The sequence below is a fragment of the Tyto alba genome, unplaced genomic scaffold (assembly GCF_018691265.1).
Source record: "Tyto alba isolate M040663 unplaced genomic scaffold, T.alba_DEE_v4.0 Super-Scaffold_6, whole genome shotgun sequence".
In the NCBI taxonomy this organism is placed as follows: Eukaryota; Metazoa; Chordata; class Aves; order Strigiformes; family Tytonidae; genus Tyto; species Tyto alba.
Genome location: NW_024881327.1, coordinates 54232988 through 54252346, shown reverse-complemented (window position 1 = coordinate 54252346; position 19359 = coordinate 54232988). Strand labels below are relative to the sequence as shown.

The 19359-nt window shown below is 55.8% G+C and overlaps 1 protein-coding gene across 5 annotated transcripts in view; it reads right to left on the bottom strand.

Annotated features, from left to right (window-relative positions):
- Positions 1 to 1351: 1351 nt before the first annotated feature.
- RAB11FIP5 (RAB11 family interacting protein 5) overlaps positions 1352 to 19359 on the bottom strand; it is a 41825-nt gene continuing 23817 nt past the window's right edge. For 2 of the 5 annotated variants that reach the window (XM_042807748.1, XM_042807749.1), the window contains exons 4-6: positions 11708 to 14320; positions 5897 to 6086; positions 1352 to 4926 (exon numbers count right to left, since the gene is read on the bottom strand). In XM_042807748.1, coding sequence (XP_042663682.1) covers positions 4717 to 4926; positions 5897 to 6086; positions 11708 to 14320 — 3013 coding nt within the window. In that variant the 3' untranslated portion in view covers positions 1352 to 4716. The remainder of the gene's footprint in view (positions 4927 to 5896; positions 6087 to 11707; positions 14321 to 19359) is intronic. The other 3 variants (XM_042807750.1, XM_042807751.1, XM_042807752.1) reach the window with 3 other exon arrangements.

Genomic DNA, 19359 nt, shown 5'->3' with positions numbered 1-19359 from the left:
CTGAACTTTACACCCACTAAATGGTAAAAGCAGCGGCACTGATGGAGCCGGGTTTCCTCACCCAGCACCCCGAGGCTGAACTCGCCCATGCCTGCCCACGCACCACGAGCTCTCCTTTCTCCTTCCCCCAGCACGCTGCAGCGGGGGCTCTGCCCTCTCCCTCAGCTGCTGATTTTCCACAAAGCCTCAGGAATGCAATAATCAGCTTTACCCTCCTTGCTCCGCTGGGGCAAAGTCAACGGCGAGCAGCGAGGGAGCTGCAGGCGGATCCACTCCCCCCAGGGCAGCGGGGCCACCCCACACGGCTGGGAAACACCCGTGGGAAAGCAAAGAGCCTAGGGAGGGGCAATATTCGGAGAGGAACTCAAGGTAACCCTGCAGCACTACCACCCCCCCGCAGCGGGGGCTTGGGGACCGGTAATGACGCTGGAAAAGCTGCCGGAGAAGTTGGACGCAGTCGTCCCACTCCAGAAAATAAACAGATAAAATGTCACTCACTGACCAAGTGCTGTAAGCACAGACGCTGTTGTCAATAAATCAGAAGTATCTAGGAACAGCTTGAACAACTTTTATTATTTTTTTTTTTTTAAAGTGCTTAAAACGTAAAGAACAAGCTCTTTATAAACATTAGTTGCAACTATTAAAACATGAAACACACAGAACCCACTTCCTGCATACATGAAGTACAGGGAAATCAACAATTCCAAAAACTCCAACGCTTCTCTCTCCCATTTGGGGATGTTTTTCCACCCCACGTTTATAACACGAAACACACGGCGGTTTCTTCACAGACAAGTCGTAAGGCTGAATCTACGTGACACTTCGGGATCCACATCCCTTCAGGTTTGTTCCAGTTTAAGGATATACCTTGGCAGATCTTCTGGCCCACGATGCTGGGCCAGAAGGGCCAGCCAAGGCAAAAATAAATCGCTTGGCCAGAGTTCTTTAAAAGCAAGAAACCCAGTTGTGGGCTGACAACACAAGCAGAGCACAGCTGCGAGCAACAGCACCCTGCGGAAGACTTTGTCAAACTGCTCGAGCACAGGAAAAGAAGGACAGACCGGGAGGCAAAAATACAAAGTAATTGTTACGGGCATGTTTAAAACGGAACCAGTAAAAAGCTGCTGCTGGCCCATCAAAACCCTTTTGTCTGCTCGGTTCAGCAGAGAGCAGCCCTCGCAGTGTTGCCCTGCACACCGACCAGAAGTGCTGCTCGCCTCCCTGGTTTTGCAAATAAATCAGTAATGGAGATTTGGGACATGAGAAACTTGAGAACATTTCCCCCATTTTTTTTTTTTTTTCCCCCTCATCCCCCCCTCTATAAGAAAACATCTAGATCCTCAAAACCATCTCGCTCTGGGAACTTAGAGGTTTTAATAAAATAATTCTACAGACTCCGGCTTCGGTGCTGTTGTGTGGCGTAGCGAAGCTTGCCGGCTTTTATGCAAAGAAAAACTGAGTTGGGGGGGGGGGGGGAACAAAACAAAACATTTGCAGGACAGCGGGGTGGAGAAACAGAGAACGAAGACAGAAACATCTTGAAGACGCCTTTTCCTAAGCACAAGCGGTCATTTGTAGCTAACTCCGGATTTCTAAACGCGCAAGGACGGACATGAAACGTCAGGGCAGCCTTGGCCGCCGTCACCGCTTGGTTTTTCTGTAGCCACCCCGTCTCAGGTGCGACGCCAAGGTACCACCCCCTTGCCTCGGCCTTTGGAGATGCTCTGCTATCACAAAGGCAGGGGCGGTTTAGCTCTTCTTGCTCCGGCCTCCTCCCGAGCCGGCGCGGGCTCCTGCAGTGGAGGGCAGTTCGGGGAGCGCGTCGCTCCGCCGCAACGGAGGCAGGTCGTGGGAGGAAGCACGTATTGCTGAAAAGGCCGTACACCCGATACAGCCTGCTGTAGCTCTGAGATTAACTTTATATATTCAAGTGCAAAACATTCAAGCTTTGGAGGAAAAAAAAAAAAAATTAAAAAAAAAAAAAAAAAAAGGCAGAGCTGACTAAGGCAGGAGGGGGATCGGGGAGGCGGTGAAACGTGATGGAAGAGGAGGGGGAGAAAGCAGAGAGGAGGTGCAGCAAGATCCTTATAAACATTGGCACTTGTGTGTGGGGAGCACCTACAACACCTCTCGCTGCCAGGGGAGAAGTCCCAGGAAGAAGCTGGTTTTCAGGGAGCGGAGAGCCAGCCCGGGCCCCTGGCTCCGGTGTGAGATTTCGGCTCTCCGCCTCCCCCCTCACCAACGCCGACCCGAGGTAAGGCTGCTCCTTCTCCCGGCCCGCTGGACTGCTTTCTAGCTGCCCACAACCCCTCCCGGCCCGCTTTCAGGTAAAAGGGAGAGCTCCTCCACGAGAGACAGGCACCCAGAAAGGGAACCCGGTCCTCAGGCCGCGGGAATTTTTGATTATATAGGCAGAAAGAGGTTTCTGGTACTTTCTAAAACGGGAGAAACGCCTTCCCCTCAGACCCTCACGTCTTAAACCAGAAACGAAGTCCCCGCACCCGAGACACACAGGAGGAGGAGGAACATAAAGACGCAGGTAGAGAAGTGTGAAGCCCCAGATTGGTTCCTCCTAGGGCCGAAGGCAGGTAGGAACGAACGGCTCGTGGCTGGTGTCTTCCCAGGGAGCAAATCCTCCTCTAGGACGGAGGGCTACAGGCTAGATACAACCAAACGTTGTCAATGACAGCAACACCAAATCTCCTTTCCTCCTGGTAGCTCTTACCCTGACTCCGAGCACGACCCAATACTGTATTTTGTCTTGGAATATTTGGCCCGCTCTGCCCCCGGCGTCACCTCTTCATCTCTCTACCTCCCACGTCACGCGAGCTGCCCGTGCACAGCTCCTGCCAGAGACCAAAAGCAAACCTGCACGCAGGGGAGGGAAGGCTCCGCTCTCTGCGCTTAAAGATAAAACTCCCCAAGTTCAGATTAGCAGGAGAACAGAAGAGAAAGGTGCCCAGCCTGGGTTGTGTTGAACTGAGAATCGCGTTTCAGAGCTTTTTTTTTTTTTTTTTTTTTTTTTTTTTTGGCAGGAAACTGCTACTGTCCTATTGCAAAAGGCACGGTTTTTCGAAGTCATGGTATACATTGAAGCAGGTAAGGAGAAAAGAATATGAAGGTTTATAAAGAATCCAGTAACTCTGGGAGATCTACAGGAGAGAGAGAAGATGCCTTACATGTGAAGACAGCTCAAATCCCGTGCCAACCGACCCCTCCGCCCGCACAGGCACCTCCTCTAACCAAAATCCTAGCGGAAGGAGAGAGGGAGCAACAACCTTTCTCTAACTTTTTACAGCATCTCCAAATCAGTGGCCTCAGGCCACCGTCCTCGACGGTTGTTCAACCACGTAAATCGGAGGCCTCTGGGTGGTCACTCAACAGCGAGAAGCACTCGGCTCCCAAGAGAGGTGGCCTACAGCACCTCAGGGTGAGCCCAGGCTGCCAGAGACCTGGCGCTGGCGTGTAGATGCGGTAATTCGAGCGGGGTTTGGTACCAATACCGGCGCGACGGGGGTCTGCGGCGATTCTTGGATCGGTAGCTTTGGCAGAGAGCGTTTGAGGGGGGTGCCTGAGCTAGCGGGATGTCATGCATAGAGGTGGCCCACGAGTCAGACCCACGAGCTTGCGGTCCCGACGGTGTTTTCCTGTTGCGTGGAGAAAGATGCAAAGTCAACGGTGGGGGGAGAAGTCAGCGGTGGGGGGAGAAGCCGCCAGCGGAAAGCAATCCCCGTGGGCGCGGGGGAAAGGAGGGGTGTAATGCTGAGGAGAAAATTCAGCTGCGGTTTATAGATCCAGGAGTCCCCCCCCCCGAGGGCACAGCGGCGCCGGCCAGCCCGGTGATGGGTTGGGAGGCGTGCGAGAAGATCTCCTGCAGTCCCGACGGTGCACGAATCCATCACTGGCCCTTCTCCTGCACGGCGAGCTCCGTTTTGAGCTGGGTAACCGAGGCAGCACCACGACTCCGCAAGCAGGCAGCGAAGGCATCGGGCACCGCGCGCAGCCAGGTCGGCTTGAGACCTTTTTGGCCTCCAACCCCAGCGCTGTCGCTTTGGGTAGCGTCTCCCACGCCGTCAGGGACTGGGCACAACTTGGAGCTGGCTCTTCAGACGGAGGCCCTTCGTTTGGGGGTACAACATGTGGGGCAGGAAGGGAAAGAGGCATCCAACAGCAGCCCCTTCCCCTGGCTGCCCTCCGAGCAGGCTCAACGGACAGTAACGTGCTGGTAGAGCCTAACGGAGTTTAAGCATCCCTGATATCATCAACCAGTTAAACACCATCCACCAGGCAGGGTACACCACTTCGGAGAAAAAAAGACGTGGCAGAGCGTGGGCAGAAGAGCGGCGGTCGCAGGGGGAAGTGGTTGGTTTCCAGCTCTCAGATGTCCACGGACCACTTAAAGCGTGGGCAGGATGAGTGCCTGAGGAGATGCCACTCGGTCACAACAACAGGAACCCACGGAGGCATCTGCCTCCCGTGGAGGGCTCTGCTCCTCCCCATAGGGTGGAGAGCAGCCCATCACCCTAAAGTTCCCCGGAGCCAGAGCTGGGATAAGCTTGGGCTGGGAAGGAGCAGATAACCTTTCCTGCTAAACTCTGTGAACAGAAGCCGCTGGAGATCTTCTTGTAAGAGGTTGGGGGGGAGTGCAGGGATGTTTGCAGCGTGTTTTTGCTGGAGGAGTGCTCTACGCAAGTGATGCTGGTCTCTGGGGAGAGGTTATTTGGTGTTGGTTTCCCCCAGCGGGATCTGGAGGAGCGTGGGAGACTCTTCCATGATGCGCACCAGCAGTTGGTCGATGTAGTTTTCCAGTTCATGGATGTGTTCCTCCTTCTTGCTCAGCTCCTTCTCTCTCTGCAGCAGGAGCTGGATGAGTTCATCGTGGGTCAAGTGATAATATTTGGCTGACTGGTCCTGTACAGTGGGATCCTGTGGTGGAAACCAAGAGGAACATTCAGCAAGTCAAATGAAAACTGCTGCTCCCGTTAGCGTTCGCAAGATGCGGCAACAACCAAAGCAATCCTGTTTTCTCTGTCTGCCTTCTTTCCACCTCTGAGCTGACGAGCCCGAGACACTCTGCAGCTACCACGCCCCGTCTTTACAGAGCGCCTTTCCCGTGTGCCACGCAGACACCCAAAAATACTGCAGACAGATCAGCTGCCCAGACATCCAGGCCGATGCAGCCTCCTCCATATGGCCAGAGGTGACCAGGGAGCATTTCTACCGGCTGAGTGAATCACTCAGCAGGGTTTCCTCAAAGACTCTGTCAAATCTCTCTCCCCCCAACAATTAAGAACTAAGGGTGTGGGCGCAGCAGGGCCCATTAGTGGGGAATAATGAGGCCTGACACTAGCTACTCCCCCCTTCTGGGGCTTCCCCCTTTCCCAGTCCTCCAGCAGCAGGCCTGGGTGATGGCAGAAGAGAATTAAGAGCTGAAAAACCCTTCTGGAGGTCCTAGAGGATGAGAGCCCCAGAGGAGTCAAGTCTCCCAGCAGAGCTGGGGCTGCCAAACAGGCGGAAGCAGCACAGGGGAGGCAGGACCCAGACAGACCTCATCCCAGAAAAGCTGAGATGCTCGTAACCCACAACATAAACATCCTCCACCTTTCATGGCTTGCGGATAACCAGGCATTCACTCAGTATACAATAAAACCCCAAACCGGTGTATAATAAACCCCCAAGCAACGGGGGAAGAAGGACGAGGTGAGAAGGTCCAGAGATCAGGTCGTGGAGGAAAGGGAGTCTGGGCAACCAGGATCAAGGACGTCAGGGTTACTACACACTGTGGCAGGACCTTGTTCCACCTCCTCCACCACCAGTTCTCCGCACCTCCGTCACCAACTCTACAACACCCCGAGCAGGCGGGAACGCAGCTCTCACCTCAGGGGTAGGTTCCTACCTTTAACTTCTTCGAGTCCGTTTTCTCCGGGTGAGAGGACGGGGCCACAGGCTGGACGCTGCTCGTGGTGACTGTCTTCAGCTTCTCCAGGCCGTTGCTCAGAGCAGTCGTCAGGCTGGACCTGTGCTGCTGCTTCTTCTCACCGGAGACCTCCTGCACTGCAGCGCTGATGGGTTTCACTGGGTGAGGACTAAGGAGAACAAGGAGGTCGGACAGTTAACACCCTCCCGAGCTGGGGAGCGACGCTGCTGGCTCTCCCTATGTTTTTTTATGAGGATGGGACCCACTTAGCAAATTTAGTCAGCTGAATCCTCTGGGTCGGTGCTGCTCAAAGCTCGCCTGCTGAGAGGAGAGCCAGCGTCCTGCAGAGCAGGCAGCCCACAGAGCTCTCCAGCACCGTTTCCACCCAGAAATGAGGCAAGGAGCCCCAGGACACGTGTCCGGATGAGATACGGAACAGATCCCTGAGCCCACGGAGAGCTGTGGGTCAAAACTCCCAGCTGCCAAGCGTTGAGGCAGCTGGGGAAATTTAACCCAGGTCCGATGTAATCGGAGGCTGCTGCTATATCCACAGCCCGGAGGGGCATTCTGCTGCCCAGGAGCCCCCAGATTAGTGTCTGGGGTCACCACTGATGCTTCAGGGATGCTCCTGCACCACGCACGGTGCGTCAGTTCCTGCACTGCCGCAGCCCAACAACTGGCCTTTCCCTGCCTGGACGACACCACAGAATCTGTCCCCCCCTCCACTAGCCAAAAGGGAGGGTGAGGAGAGCGTTTCTGAATGAACCTTCTCTGTCAGTTAGGAAGGAATTAAGTTTTCATTTATTTTTCCCTCACTCTTCACCCAAAAGATTGTTTCTGGGCTTAAACAAAGTACATTTGCTTTTCAGCGTGATGGAAAGAGAAGTGACCTGATGCTACCTACCACCTTCCTGCAAGGAACAGGCAGACCCTGTGCACCACACTTGAGACGAAAAGCTCGTAAAAATCTACCTGGGAGCTCCACAAAGCCTCCGCACTCATCAGATGAAGCAGCCACCCCGCGAAGGGTGATGATCCCAACTGCTGTGAGTCAGGATCCAATCCGGCTGGTGCTGTAACCGCTCGACTGTGCTTTATTCCCATTTCGAAAGCAGAACGGGCGGCTTTCGAGCCCGTTCCAGGTCAGAGCTGGCGGGGGAGGCTGGGACCAAGGCAGCACCACGTAAGGCATCAGGTGGGACGGCCCAAGTCCTCCAGGCTGGTGTCCTCGTGCCTTGTCAGTGGCGATGGGATCAGGATGTACCAAGCAGTCTCCCCACCGTGCTGAGAGGGCACGTCCAGAAATCCTCTTCCACCACGATGACGCCTCCTGTCACCCAGCTGCTAGGAGAGGACAGCAATGGTAGCCACTGACCGGCTCCAACAAGCCAAAGGACCAACACCCTTTGTCAGAGCTGTCCAAGCACGGGCACAGAGCCCAGGGATCCCAGACAGCTTGAAAGGGTGGAGAGGGATCCCACGAACCTGAGTGGGAGCCCACTGACAGCGCCAGGGATTGGAGAAGTCACCGTTCTGCACATCAGCCTCAAGCACTCTCCAACCCTGGACTAAACCCTTCACCAGCAGAGCTGCAAACACCCCGATGCCGCGTTACAACCGGCCCAGAGGTTGTCCGTTTGTTACGACCTAAGATGGGGTGAGGGGGAACCAGGCCAGAGGCTGTGCGCAGATCCCGAAAAATTGGTCATTCCCCAGGTCCTTTCAAAAACAGAAGTAATGACTTTGCTTGCTTGAACCACTGCTGGCCTCCTTCCTAGCCCAAAGTGAGTGGGGTTCGCTGTAGGATCTGGGGAAGGCAGCTCTGCTACCGCTGCTGGACTTCTACTGTTCCTCAAAACAGTGTCTGGGAAGGAGAGCGGCCAGGGAGCCGCCAGACCTGCTCATCACAGCCAGATCTGAAGGTAAAGCAGCCCCACCGTGGCCTCACGCGTCCCCACAGCCAGCACAGAGACTAAGGCCAGAGTACAGCTCCAACTCCGTCACCCCTCAGCAAGAGCTCTGCAGGGCACTGGCTGGCCAGCACGAACACTTTAAACCTCTGAAGGGGACGGACCTCTTTGGAACCAAACTTGAACGATAACCAGCAACTGTCGTGGGATAGCTTGGATGGATTTTGAAAGCAGAGGGACATTTCCCGTTGCACGTCTGGTCTCGGGCGGCTTTCAGCCCCATTGCCAGTGGGAACACATTAATTTCTGCAGAACTGGAAAAGGTTTTTTAAAAAACCATCATCCCATTCTTTCCCGCCGAGAGGGTAGTGTGTGCAGGGCTCCTGCTGAGCAAAGCAGAGGCTCTGCCCCCTCCGTTTGTCTTTCTGAGAGGATCCAAAAGCAGGAGACATGGCTCCACCTGCGTCCTGCACCGCGACGGTTGGCATCGGGTACTTCCACGAGAGCAGAGGTTGCTTCACACTTCACAGCAACATCTGAAGTCCTGATGGATCTGATGAGAAGTTGGACCCGTTTCCACCCACCGGTCGATGAATGTGAACTTGAGAGCAGTTGCTCCCACCAACAGCCTGTCTAATCCAGTTCTGCATCTCCGAATGGATGTCAGTCTACGAGGAAGCTTAACACGTTCAAGATGAAACATCTCAGGAGGACAGTGGCACAGCCCTGGCCCCTCTCTCTGAGTAAGCCTTGCTGTGTCACGGCACAGCTTGCACCCATGCTCCTGAGGTCACTGCTGAGCACGGTGAAAAACTGGGGGATTCTGTCACCGCTGAGCACAAACTGGGGGATTCCCCTACAGCAACTCGGAAATGAAGTCTTCATCAACCCATTAAAATGCTTCTCACAGAGAACAAGACAACAGATCTGAGGAAATCAGTCTCTCGTGAGTAAGGTGCAGCACACAGGACCTGAGGGCCAGGACTCCGCAGAGAAAGGGTCTCTGGGAGGAAAGGGAATGACTGAACTCGGGATCAGCAGCTCTCCTCCCAGGTGTATCTGCAGATGTGACAAGCCACCCTCCGCGCTCCAAGGGCTCCACGAGGAACACGGTCAGATCACAGACCGACGCGTGAATTTAATCCAAACCCTCGTTTTCAGAAGAGGACGATTCTGCTGCACTCCTGACACTGGGAAAGCACAAAGCACCGTGTGCCGACGCCACCTCGGTACCTGCGATGTCCCCAATCCTGTCACCCCCACCCCACCCCCCCCCACCCCCCCCCCCAAGTGCCATGAAATGCTGCAGTGGCCACACATCCGAGTTCCCCAATGATGGGTAAGGAGCTGTGCGGCTGCTGGGCTCCTCCCAGGAGTCCGAGCGGAGTCCCCAGAGCACCGTCATGGGCTGTCCTTCAGGTCCTCCCTGCACCGGGGGATGTGACCAGAGACACCTTCCCTGCAGTGAAGGCACCATCCCACCCTTCCCCAAAGAGCGGAAAGGTCCTGAGTGTTGCAACCCATGCTCCGAGCACCCACCTCACACCAGCGCGAACAGTTTTGCGGGGAAGGAGCTGCGAACGCGATCCCAACACGTGCTCTTCTGGATTTGCAATTCCTACCAGCTCCATCTTCGGATCCGGCACACAAGAAGCTGTTCCAGGAGGGCACAGCCTCCCAGCTCGCTGTGACCAGGCCGTGCCCCAGCCAGACTGGGCGGGAGGTGCTGGTGTCGCTCCGAGACGCAAGTCTACCACTTGACTTGCCATCTTGAACAAGGTGACCAACAAAGAGCCACTCTGGCCACCTGGGAAGAGGACATGGGACCCCACACCCAGTTTCCATCCCTCCCGAGGAGGGCACGTAACCCCAGCGCAGCAGACTCTCAACAATCTACACCAGCTACCACTTATCTGATGGAAGAGAAACACACGTTTGTCCCAGCTAAGCCTTAATGCCTGTTCTAAGTCTGAACTCTTTCCTTTTCCCTTCCACCTTTTTTCTACCATATCTTTTCTCCGTCTACGTGCCACTGACCATCCTAACAAGAAATGATTCTAAGAAAGGCAAGCATTGCCACAGGGACTCAGAAAAGGGCCTTTTCCACCTTGCCTCTCTCCCCCTGTGACAATTAGTCGCTTCTCCCCGATCTGATAAAGCAGTGCAGAACCTCAGAGCCTTCCACAGAGACCTCGGCAACTCTTCAGAGCTTCTTCAATCACAGCAGCAAGTATCCCAAACATCCACGTTTTACAGGTACTGAAACCAGAGTCGAGCTGTTCAAGGACTTCTCAGATGCGTATCTGGACAGAAGCCAGCACTGACATGACGACCAGCTCTTAAGTCCAAGCCTACTTTCCTCCCACGAGCCAGTGGATGGACATGCAGTCAAGCCCAAAGATGACTCTGAGCATGTACTGTTCACAAAGAGAGCTCTGGGACTACACTTCTCTCATTGCCTAATTTTACCCTTTGGGACCGCAGGACACTTCTCTTTCCATGAGATGTAACAAACGTCAACAAAATTCAGGAGGTTTTCTGTACCTCCTCTATCTGCAAATATTGACCAAAGTTACCTGCTGGAGGATGAATAATCCAATTAAGAATGATTTGAGGATCTGGCATCAATAAAGTAAAAATAAAAATCAGCTGACAGACCATCTCTTGCTGGTCTTTGCTCCCAAGGTCATTTTTGCACGTCAAACCCACGCTCGAGCCAAGGAGGGATCCCCACGCAGAAGGGCTGGAGCCCAGCTAAGTTCTGCTGTCCCCGTCCTCCTGCCCTCTCTGTCCCCAGGGCCATGACCAATATTACTCTTGGGCCAGATGGGATTTTATCATTTCAGTGCCCCCACGAAGCTCCATTTTCCTTCTGTCGCAGAAGTGAGGCTGATCAAATAAATCACTGCTAGAAGACCCACGTTCCCATGTAAACCGTAAGAGCTCAATCCTTGACACTCTGGGCAGACAGAGCCCATGACCATCTTCTCCTGCCCAGGCAGAGCAGGGGACCTGGGCTACCAGGAAAACTAGATGAACTGGAGGACGTAGAGCAAGAATCCCACACCCAAAACTCTGCATCTTTCTCTGCTTCACAGCATTTCTACAAGCCCAAGGCTCACCTGGGAGGAGGAACAGCCCCTTCTTTCCTCTGATGCACCACCACGGTCCCCCCCTTCCCGTTCCTGTTATCCTCAAGTGTCACTTGCTTTATAACCAATGGGCACCTCGGCAGGAGGGAGGGGAGAACTGCATTTTGCTACCCCCCTTGGTGAAACTACCTTTGGGTTTTTTTTTTTTTTTGGCTATGGAGAGAAGAAGGGGTTTAGTACCTGACGGTCATTTCAAAAGGAAAGAAACCAAAGGTGAATTAATGAAAAGGGAAGGGGCAGTAGCTGTGCACATGCCGTGAAGGAACTCATGAGAGCATCAACAGCTGGAAACTCTCCTGGCAGAGATGGAAAAGGCACCTATTTTGCAAGCACAGGGAAGATGATGGAGACAAAATTAGCACTGGGTGAAATGCGGATGCAGTTCTGCCGGGGGCCGAATTTTCAGCTGGGGCAGGTCTTGGATGCGTCAAACCGTTTGCCCTCGTTTAGGACAAACGCAGGACACCAGTGGCCATTCCCCACCGTGATCCGAGAAAGCCAAGGCCTCAAACTCTTCAGGCTGGACTCTCAGGGATCGGGGGAAGGTGAGGGAGAGAGGACCCGCAGCGACACGTAGAGAGGCCTCCTTGGAGTCAGCGCAACCGTGAGCTGCTGACACCGAGCCGGGGTGCACTTACTGGCCCCCCCCGCCCCCGCTAAGAGCAGAAGGGAGACAGGGTTCAACCTCTACCAAATAACACACCCTTCGCCTTCCCCGGAGTGCTCACCTGGTTGTCTGCTGGAAAAAGGGCTTCTCAGCTGGCTGTGTCTCCCTGGGCAAAACCACGAGCGCTGAAGCTTGCGTGTCACCGGACTGCGGCAAAGGGCAGGGCTGGGCGGCTGCGCGGCTGGTCGCGGCAGGGACCCCGCTGCTCGTGGGGCACGCGACAGGGGAAGGGAAATCAAACTGTTTAGGGTTAGTTGCAGCCACGAGGAAAGGGGTGGAGAAGGCCAAGGGCTGGCTGTCATGCAGGAAAGGAGGCTCGCCTAGCGGGTTTCCGGGGAGGTTAGTGGGTTGGAAGCCTTGCCCAAGGGCTTCCTCGTGGAGGCTGGTGAAGCTGAAGCTTCCCTGGCCAAGCTTTTCGGGCAGCACAGCTTGAACAGGGAGGGGCTCTGGTGGCTTCTCCACAAAGGGGTTGTTTGGGGCACTCGGGCTGAGTGCCGGAGCAAAGGGATTTCTCGGGGCTGAAGCGTCCTGCTCATCCCTCTCCTCCGCCCTATCTGGCTTCCAGAAATCAGCTCTCTTGAAGTCTATCCTGCTGTCTGCCGAGCATCGGCGCCGCGGCCCCTCGGGCTCGCTGGCGGGGGATCTGCCCTGCTCAGCCTCCCGGGTAAAGCCGGCCACTGCCACGGGGGTGCCAGGCTCAGGCTGGCCTCCTGCTAGCCCAGCGGGGCCGGCCGCTGGCCCGTGCTGCCCCTCACCATCACCCCACACCGGCTCCGGCTGGGATGGACTCTCCCCACACGCTAACCTTTGGGGTCGCGCCATCAGGCCGAGACCCGCGGCGTGACCGGCTTCCTCCTGCTCTTCCAGAGCCGTCCAGAAGATTTCCGCCTGGGCCAGGTCTAGCTTGGAAGGTGGATTTAGTCCTGACGTACTGAGCTCCTCAGGGAATGGCTCCTGTTTGGAGGCCACCTCCCAGTTGGCACCGTCTGCGGCCCCCATCAGAGGAGATAAACCTGGCTGGCTCCAGCTCTCCTCAGCACCCGACTGGCCTAATCCATCTACGGACAACTTGGCTTGGCAAATCTCAAACTGCTCAGCTGCATCCATCTCATTCATCTCCGACCGGTCTTCCCCCAGAGAGGTGTTTCCTTTTGCCAGCTCGCTGGCTCTCGCCTCCAAATCAGCTGCCGAGCCCGCAGCGGCAGATTCAGCGTCCTCGGAGACGGGGAACCCGCTCCCGGCTTCAGCTGCATCCACTCCCAGTGTGGGCGGGCTGGGAGACGCCGGGACAGAGGGCTGGCTGCTCAGACGGCTCCCTGGCAGCTCCCCGTCCTCCTTCGCGCCCTCCGCGCCTTCCCCTCGCTCCTCGCTGCCTCGCTGCCTGGGCTGCAGGTCGCGAGCATCCTCCTCCTCCTCCTCCTCCTCCTCGCCGTCCCCTCCGCCGCCCGCGGCTGCGAACCACCTCGGAGGTTTGGGAGGGGGCGGCGGGGCCAAGCCGCCCACCGTCTCCTCCCTCTCTCGGGTGCCCGTCCACGGAGAGAGGACGACGTGCCTCTCGCGAACGTCGGAGCTGAGTTTCACGCCGCTTTCGCTGGCCTCCAGCCGCATGCTAGCCCGGAGCCGGTAGACCGAAGTCCGTACGTCGAACGTTTCGTCCTCGCTACCGGCGCCCTGAGGTTCCGTCCCCGGCTCGGGGGTCACGGGGAACAGTCGAGCTGCCCCATCTGCCAGCGCCCGCGGGGGCACGGCTGCCACGTTGCTGCCTGGCAGGGTGTCGGGGGCGAAGGTGCTGCTCAAGGGCGACACGCAAGCGGCGGCGCGAGGGCCGCTTTTTGCTCCGAAGGGGCCTTGGCTGAGGAAGGCCGGCCGCCGGCCCAACGTGCTCTCCTGACCCACGCGCTCCTGCTCAGCCACGCTCTGGGTGCTCTCTGTCAGGTCAGGAGCGGTTTCGGTGGCTATGGTCATCCACCCATTTGTCCCTGCGCTAGAAGGTTCCTCCTCGTTACCGTCCCCTCCCTCCCTAGCGCTATTTTCGGCACTTGGTGGTGTCGAAGCCTCTTTTTCCCCTGGATTTCCCGATGCAAACGCGGCTGTCCAAACCGTAGGCGTGCTGCTTTTCCTCCTCCTTCCCATCGACCCCGCAGACACCGGGCTCAGTACATCCTCTATCACGGTCGCTTCCTGGGTTGTGCTCACCAAGTTCGCCCCCACGTCTAAACCAGAGAAATTTGTCCAAGACCGTAGAGCTGTGGGCATTTCACCGCCGGTTTGCGAATCGGCCTTTTCAAATACCTTTGTCCCCTTCTCGCGAGCCGCCTCGCCTGATCTTTCCGTCGGGCTGGCCGCATCGGGATCGTCGATGAAAGCCATGCCCTCCGCCGCCACCGAAGCGAAGAAGTTTTCCTTCTTCAGTTCTGGTTTGAGCCTGCTGGTCGCAAAGGCATCGAAGGTATCGTCCCACTCCGTGAGGGGAGGAGGGACGGCGGGTTTCTCATCCGGAGGAGGAAGGTCTCCTTGTGATGGGGGAGTAGTTTCTGGAACGGGGACGCAAACGCTTTTGGCTGGAGACTCCCCCTCTGGGTCTTTAGGTCTTAGGGAGGCAGAGGGACTGCAATCCTCAGAGGAATAAAAGTTCCCAGCGACCTCTGTTGAAGCATGCGGCCCAGACGGGAAACTAGAGAAAAAGTGAGTAGGTGAAGGAGAATTTAGTACCTGGTCAGCGAGGAGGTCCTCAAAGAAAGGATTGCTCTGCAGGGAGTTGAGGAATGGGTTGGTAGGGGACAAGCATCCAGACTGGCTGTCTCCAAGAGCGGGAGAGAGGTTAGCGCTTGGCATGCTAGCGAGATGGGCTACAGCGGCAGGAGGAAACTGGGCAGGGGAGCAGGGAGGAAAATGAGAAGGAGCGTCTGAGCTGGTTTCTACCTGAGGAGACACTTCCAGGCTGTGGAGGGAAGACAAAACAGTCCTCCCTGGTTAATGCTGTGACAGTGCTGCAAGCATACACCACACACACTACAAACGCTCCGGTTCAAAGCAATGCAATGATCAAATACACACTCGTCTCTCTTGTTAGGCAGAGCAATGATTATGGAGTCAAGGCGTGGAAAGGGCATGCACGACAAAAAGGAAAGGGCAGCCCTTCTTCTAGAACAGTCCTCCGAATTTCCCTCTTCTGCCTTACCAAGCCCTAAGACTCAGCAGCCTGAGGGGTTTTGCCCACCTCCTGCGGCCCAAGGCCTCAGCTCATTTTATTTTTTTTTTTTTTTTGTCCCCGCCGCTGGTGCGTACCAAGGGCAGGCTGCGCACAAGGAGCCGGCCTGGGCGCTTGGATCAGGATGACATGAGCCAGCGAGAGCACGCAGGAGTGAGTCCTTTCCCAGTTCACCCCAGTAACTTGTTTGGCAACGTATCACGACGAGAGCGGACGTGAGGGCGGGAGGGTGGCGCGGCTGCGGGCGGCCGAAGAACGGGAGCCCAGCAGGAGGGAGCACGTGGCCAGGACGCGGCCCTGGCTCCGCTCTTGACTCTGCCCGGTCTCTCCACACGCCCTTTGTCCCCTCGCTTCTGGCCTGAGGTCCCGAAATGCCCGAACCCCCATGGGGGACCCCAAGGAGGAGGAAGGGATTCGGCACATCTCAAATTCAGGCTGTCAGTCTCCACCTGCGCCTCCCCCCCACCCCGAGCCAGGCGGCCAGTTCTTTGCTGTCTTTTCAAGAGGGACTACACTGACCTTTCTTTGGGATTTCATTCATCTTCCTTTGGGAACTCCTCCAGCAACGAGCATCACCACCCCCAAGGAAGACTTGCTGGCCGTCTTGAAGGTTTTCCCCAGCACAAAAGAGTGCGGCGTGGACACCCGGCGTCCCAACCGTTGCTCCGACTGTCGCACTCCCTCCTCCTGAGCCCTCGTCCCCTCGACTCACCCCGGTCAGGAGTGACCCCGTCCCCAGGATGAGGGCACCCACCCCCGGCACATGCGGCCGTGCTGTCCCTGTAACCCAGCCAGCAGGATTACTTCCTTCTGCATCAGCCACGACAGCCGAGCTTCAAAGAGACCCCCCAGTTGTGGTTCGGGAGAAATACAGACATTGATTAGCCAGCACTGGGCATATCAAAACTTAATGAGGAATGAATAAAGTAATTGCTTTGCCAATACGCACAGGGTATGTCAAGCCCTGGGGCTACATCACGGTATTTCCCTGTCTCCCCCGAGCTGCTGGTAGGAATCACAGGCAGCACTGGAAGATCACGGTCAACGCGCTGTCAAATGGCAAAGTTGCTTGGACAACTCTTTCCATCTGTTGTTACGGATGTCACAAAAAGCCTCAGACACGTTTTAAAGAGCAGAAATGCCATCTGGAGGCAAAAGTTAACGATGTGTGAAGGTGCAGTCAGCATTGGTTGCTTTTAAAGCTGGCAGGGTTATGCGCCGGCGGCGCACCTCGGACCACAAGCGATGCACGGATGGGCAGGAGCCCCACGTGCACTGCAGCACCCACTTCTCCCCACTCCTGGCAGCTTCAAACCCCACCTCATGCACCGTCCTTGGAGCAGCTACCTGGGAAAGGTGCCTATTTATGCAATCAATGCCACCAAAGTCCTGGGTTTTAGGGAGGCAACACACACAGCAAAGCAGCCAGGCACAATGGGCTCAACTCCAGCACCCATCAGACACTACGCCAGATACCACTTAGCAGAACGAGGAATTCAGGCACAAAAAAAAAAAAAAAAAAAAGCCCCGAAACCTTCATTTCCACTCAAACCTGCAGCCCCCTTGGTGCTGCGGGCAGAGACAGCTCGTGGGTGCCCTCTCCTGCTGTCACTAAGCAGCAGTGGTGCCGGTGGCGCAGGTGCCCACCCCTGTCCCCGTACAGCCCGGCCGCACTCTGCCGCACCTCCACGTCCCCACGGGTGGAAAACCCACTGTGGGCAGCCGGGCACGCACCTCCACGGAATGTAACTGGGCAGCCCAGCTCTTCCCGGGTGTTTTGAGCTCTCAGTGAACCCAAAAAAACCTCCAAGAGAAGCGATGGGAGAAGCATTTGCACAAGGAGACGGGGCAGCCCATCTCTCCCCAACTCTCTTTGGTGTTTGCCATCCCAAGGTCTCGAGGCCACGGCTCGTACTGAAAGTCCCTCCATTCTTCTGGTTTTCTGAATGCAGAAGGTGCAGACAAAATATTTGCGGCTGCTGAACACATAAGCTGGAACACAGGCTCCTGCTGGCTGCCACTTGCTGCAAATGGACCCCTTTTTTCCCTAATCACCCTCAAATTTAAGCTCTCCAGAAAAGCAGCACAGCTACCTATGACCCAAAGTCCAGCTGGGTGAGTTCAAAAGATCCACCAACGGGTTTTATCAGTGATGGAACAGGGCAAAACATGGGAAATTTTCCTTTCCAGCTGGAAAGGGAGGGTGGCAAGGTCCAACCTAAAACACCGCGATCTCAGGGCGGCTGCAAACGCCGCACGCCGCTGCCCGACCCCTGTTTGCTCCTGCGATCGCTGCTTCTCGCTGGCACGTTAATGTTTTTGGTCCAGATTAAGATCACTCATTTGTGGTTCTGCCTAAACAGCATTTAGTGCTGAGTAAGAGCAACCGAAGCCTGATCCAGCCAGCTCTGCTGGGCTCTAGCACTAAATGGCCACAGAGCATTAATCAGCTACAGGCTCCTAATGAGTGCTCGCTGCTAACGACCTTCACAGCTGCCAGAAGACTGAGTGGTTGAAGTTGCTACCCCAGGGGATGGCTGATGCCAGAGCAGCCCCTCGCCCAGGCAGACACGACGGGCAGTGCCCCAAATTGCACCGATCCTCGCCCGCACAGACGGAGCAACAGCTTCAAGGTCTCTCCAAACCCACCCAAGATGACCCTGTCTTCCTTCCCCAAGTCACGACGGGGCTCACGGGGTGCTGGACCTGCTGCAAAAAGCGGCTCTTGGCCACACCAGCCAGCTGGTCCCAGCCCTGAGCTGCTGTGAGTCTGGGCTACCAGGAATCGGGAGGGTGCTTTTGGCAAGCCCTGACCGCCCCACGCCCGTCGTGTCCTACACACCAGTGTCAGCATGCAGCAAAACGAAGGTTGCGCTTTGCCTGGGAAACAAGGTGGGTGAACATGAATCTTTTCTTGGAGGGAAGGAAACCAGAAGTGATGTACCTTCTGGCTCTGGCGCAGGAGGACCCAAATCTGCCCCCCCTGCCAGGCAGCGGGCCCGTATCATCCTCCTGCAACACGTGCAGCCCAAGCCAAGCTAAAGATATAAAAACAGAACTTAAATCTGTCTTTTGGGGTTTTTTTTTGGTCAGATTCCGGTTTTCCTCCTCCAAAACTCCCCTACTGAGGTTTTCTGTTCACTGCCCGTCCCCATTCCTGCTGGGACCCACCAGGCCTTGCTCAGGGGCTGCACAAACCGCTCTCAGCCGCAAACTCCTGGGAGCAGAGCCCACGCCTTTCCCCTGGGTTTTCAAAGCACCAATTGCACCGTCACCGTTCAACCTCTTTCCTCAGGACAAGCAGCCCCTGTTTTGGCTGGCAGCGGACCTGCTCTCCCCATGAATAACCCACCCCACAAAAAAATCCCGTTTTCCCCTCCCTGATGAAGGATGCTGGAAGCACTCAGCGAAACGAGGAGCCGAGGACGGCGTATTCCTCTAGAGGGAAACCTCCGCTTGTAGCAGCCTGATTAAAGATCTTTGCTGCATTGAAGAGCTGACTCACCCTCCTCCTCCTCCTCCCATACCCCCAGCACACAGCTCCGCCAGCCAAAATAAATAGCGGGTACCTTTCTGCCCTCATTTATTTGTTTGGCAGCACTTCACAGATGCGTTTTAGCCTCTCAGCAGAAAAAAAAAAAAAAAAAAGGGAAAATAAAAATATTGCTGAGCAACCCCCTGATGGAAAATATATTTGAAACAGCTTGTTCAATGCAGGGAGATTTTTTTCCTACAGATCGCAGCCTGAATTTCAGGCTGAAGGCAGCCGCCCCAGCTCTGCAGTCACAGAGCACCATCCCCAGCCATCGCAGCCCATCTGCAAGAGGGTGGGTAACTCTGCACCGTGAAGATAAAGAAAACAGCACATGCGCTGAAAAAGCAGGAGTTTGGGGAGGGCAGGGCTCAAATCCAACCATAAGGGTGCCAAGGTTAAGAACTGCGCTGAAGCCTAAGTGCAAAATCCCTCCTAGGAGGGCTGGATCCAGGGGAGTGCCGTGACCTGACCGCTCACGAGCTGTTTTTTTGCACCATTTCCCTCTAGACAAGCACGCAGCCGGGGCTCGCTGCGAGCAAGGTGGGGAGGGTTGGAAAACCAGCAGGACCGGGGTGCCGGAGGCCCCGGCAGCGACTTCAAAGCCTGGCCAGGGATCAGGAATTTCTTCCCACCAGCACGAGCGAGGCTGGCACGGCAGGATTTGTGCAGAATGAGGTTGGGAAGAGATGGGTACGGCAGCCTGGGGCATTTTTGTACAGGGTGGGAACCCCAGTGTGAAGGAGTAAGAGAACATGCAAATGCTGTTTTTAAATAGCAATTTCAGAGGTGAAAGCAAGGGGTTTAGCTATCTGTGCAATAACCACTTTGCTCTCCCCTCAGTCCTCACCTGCTCATCATCCCAATTAAAACGGGCAAGTCCTGCTTGATAGAGATTTGCTCCAAAACCAGGGGAATGAAAAAAAATAGCAGAGATAGGACCCTACTGCCCAGATCCTAAGTAAATGCC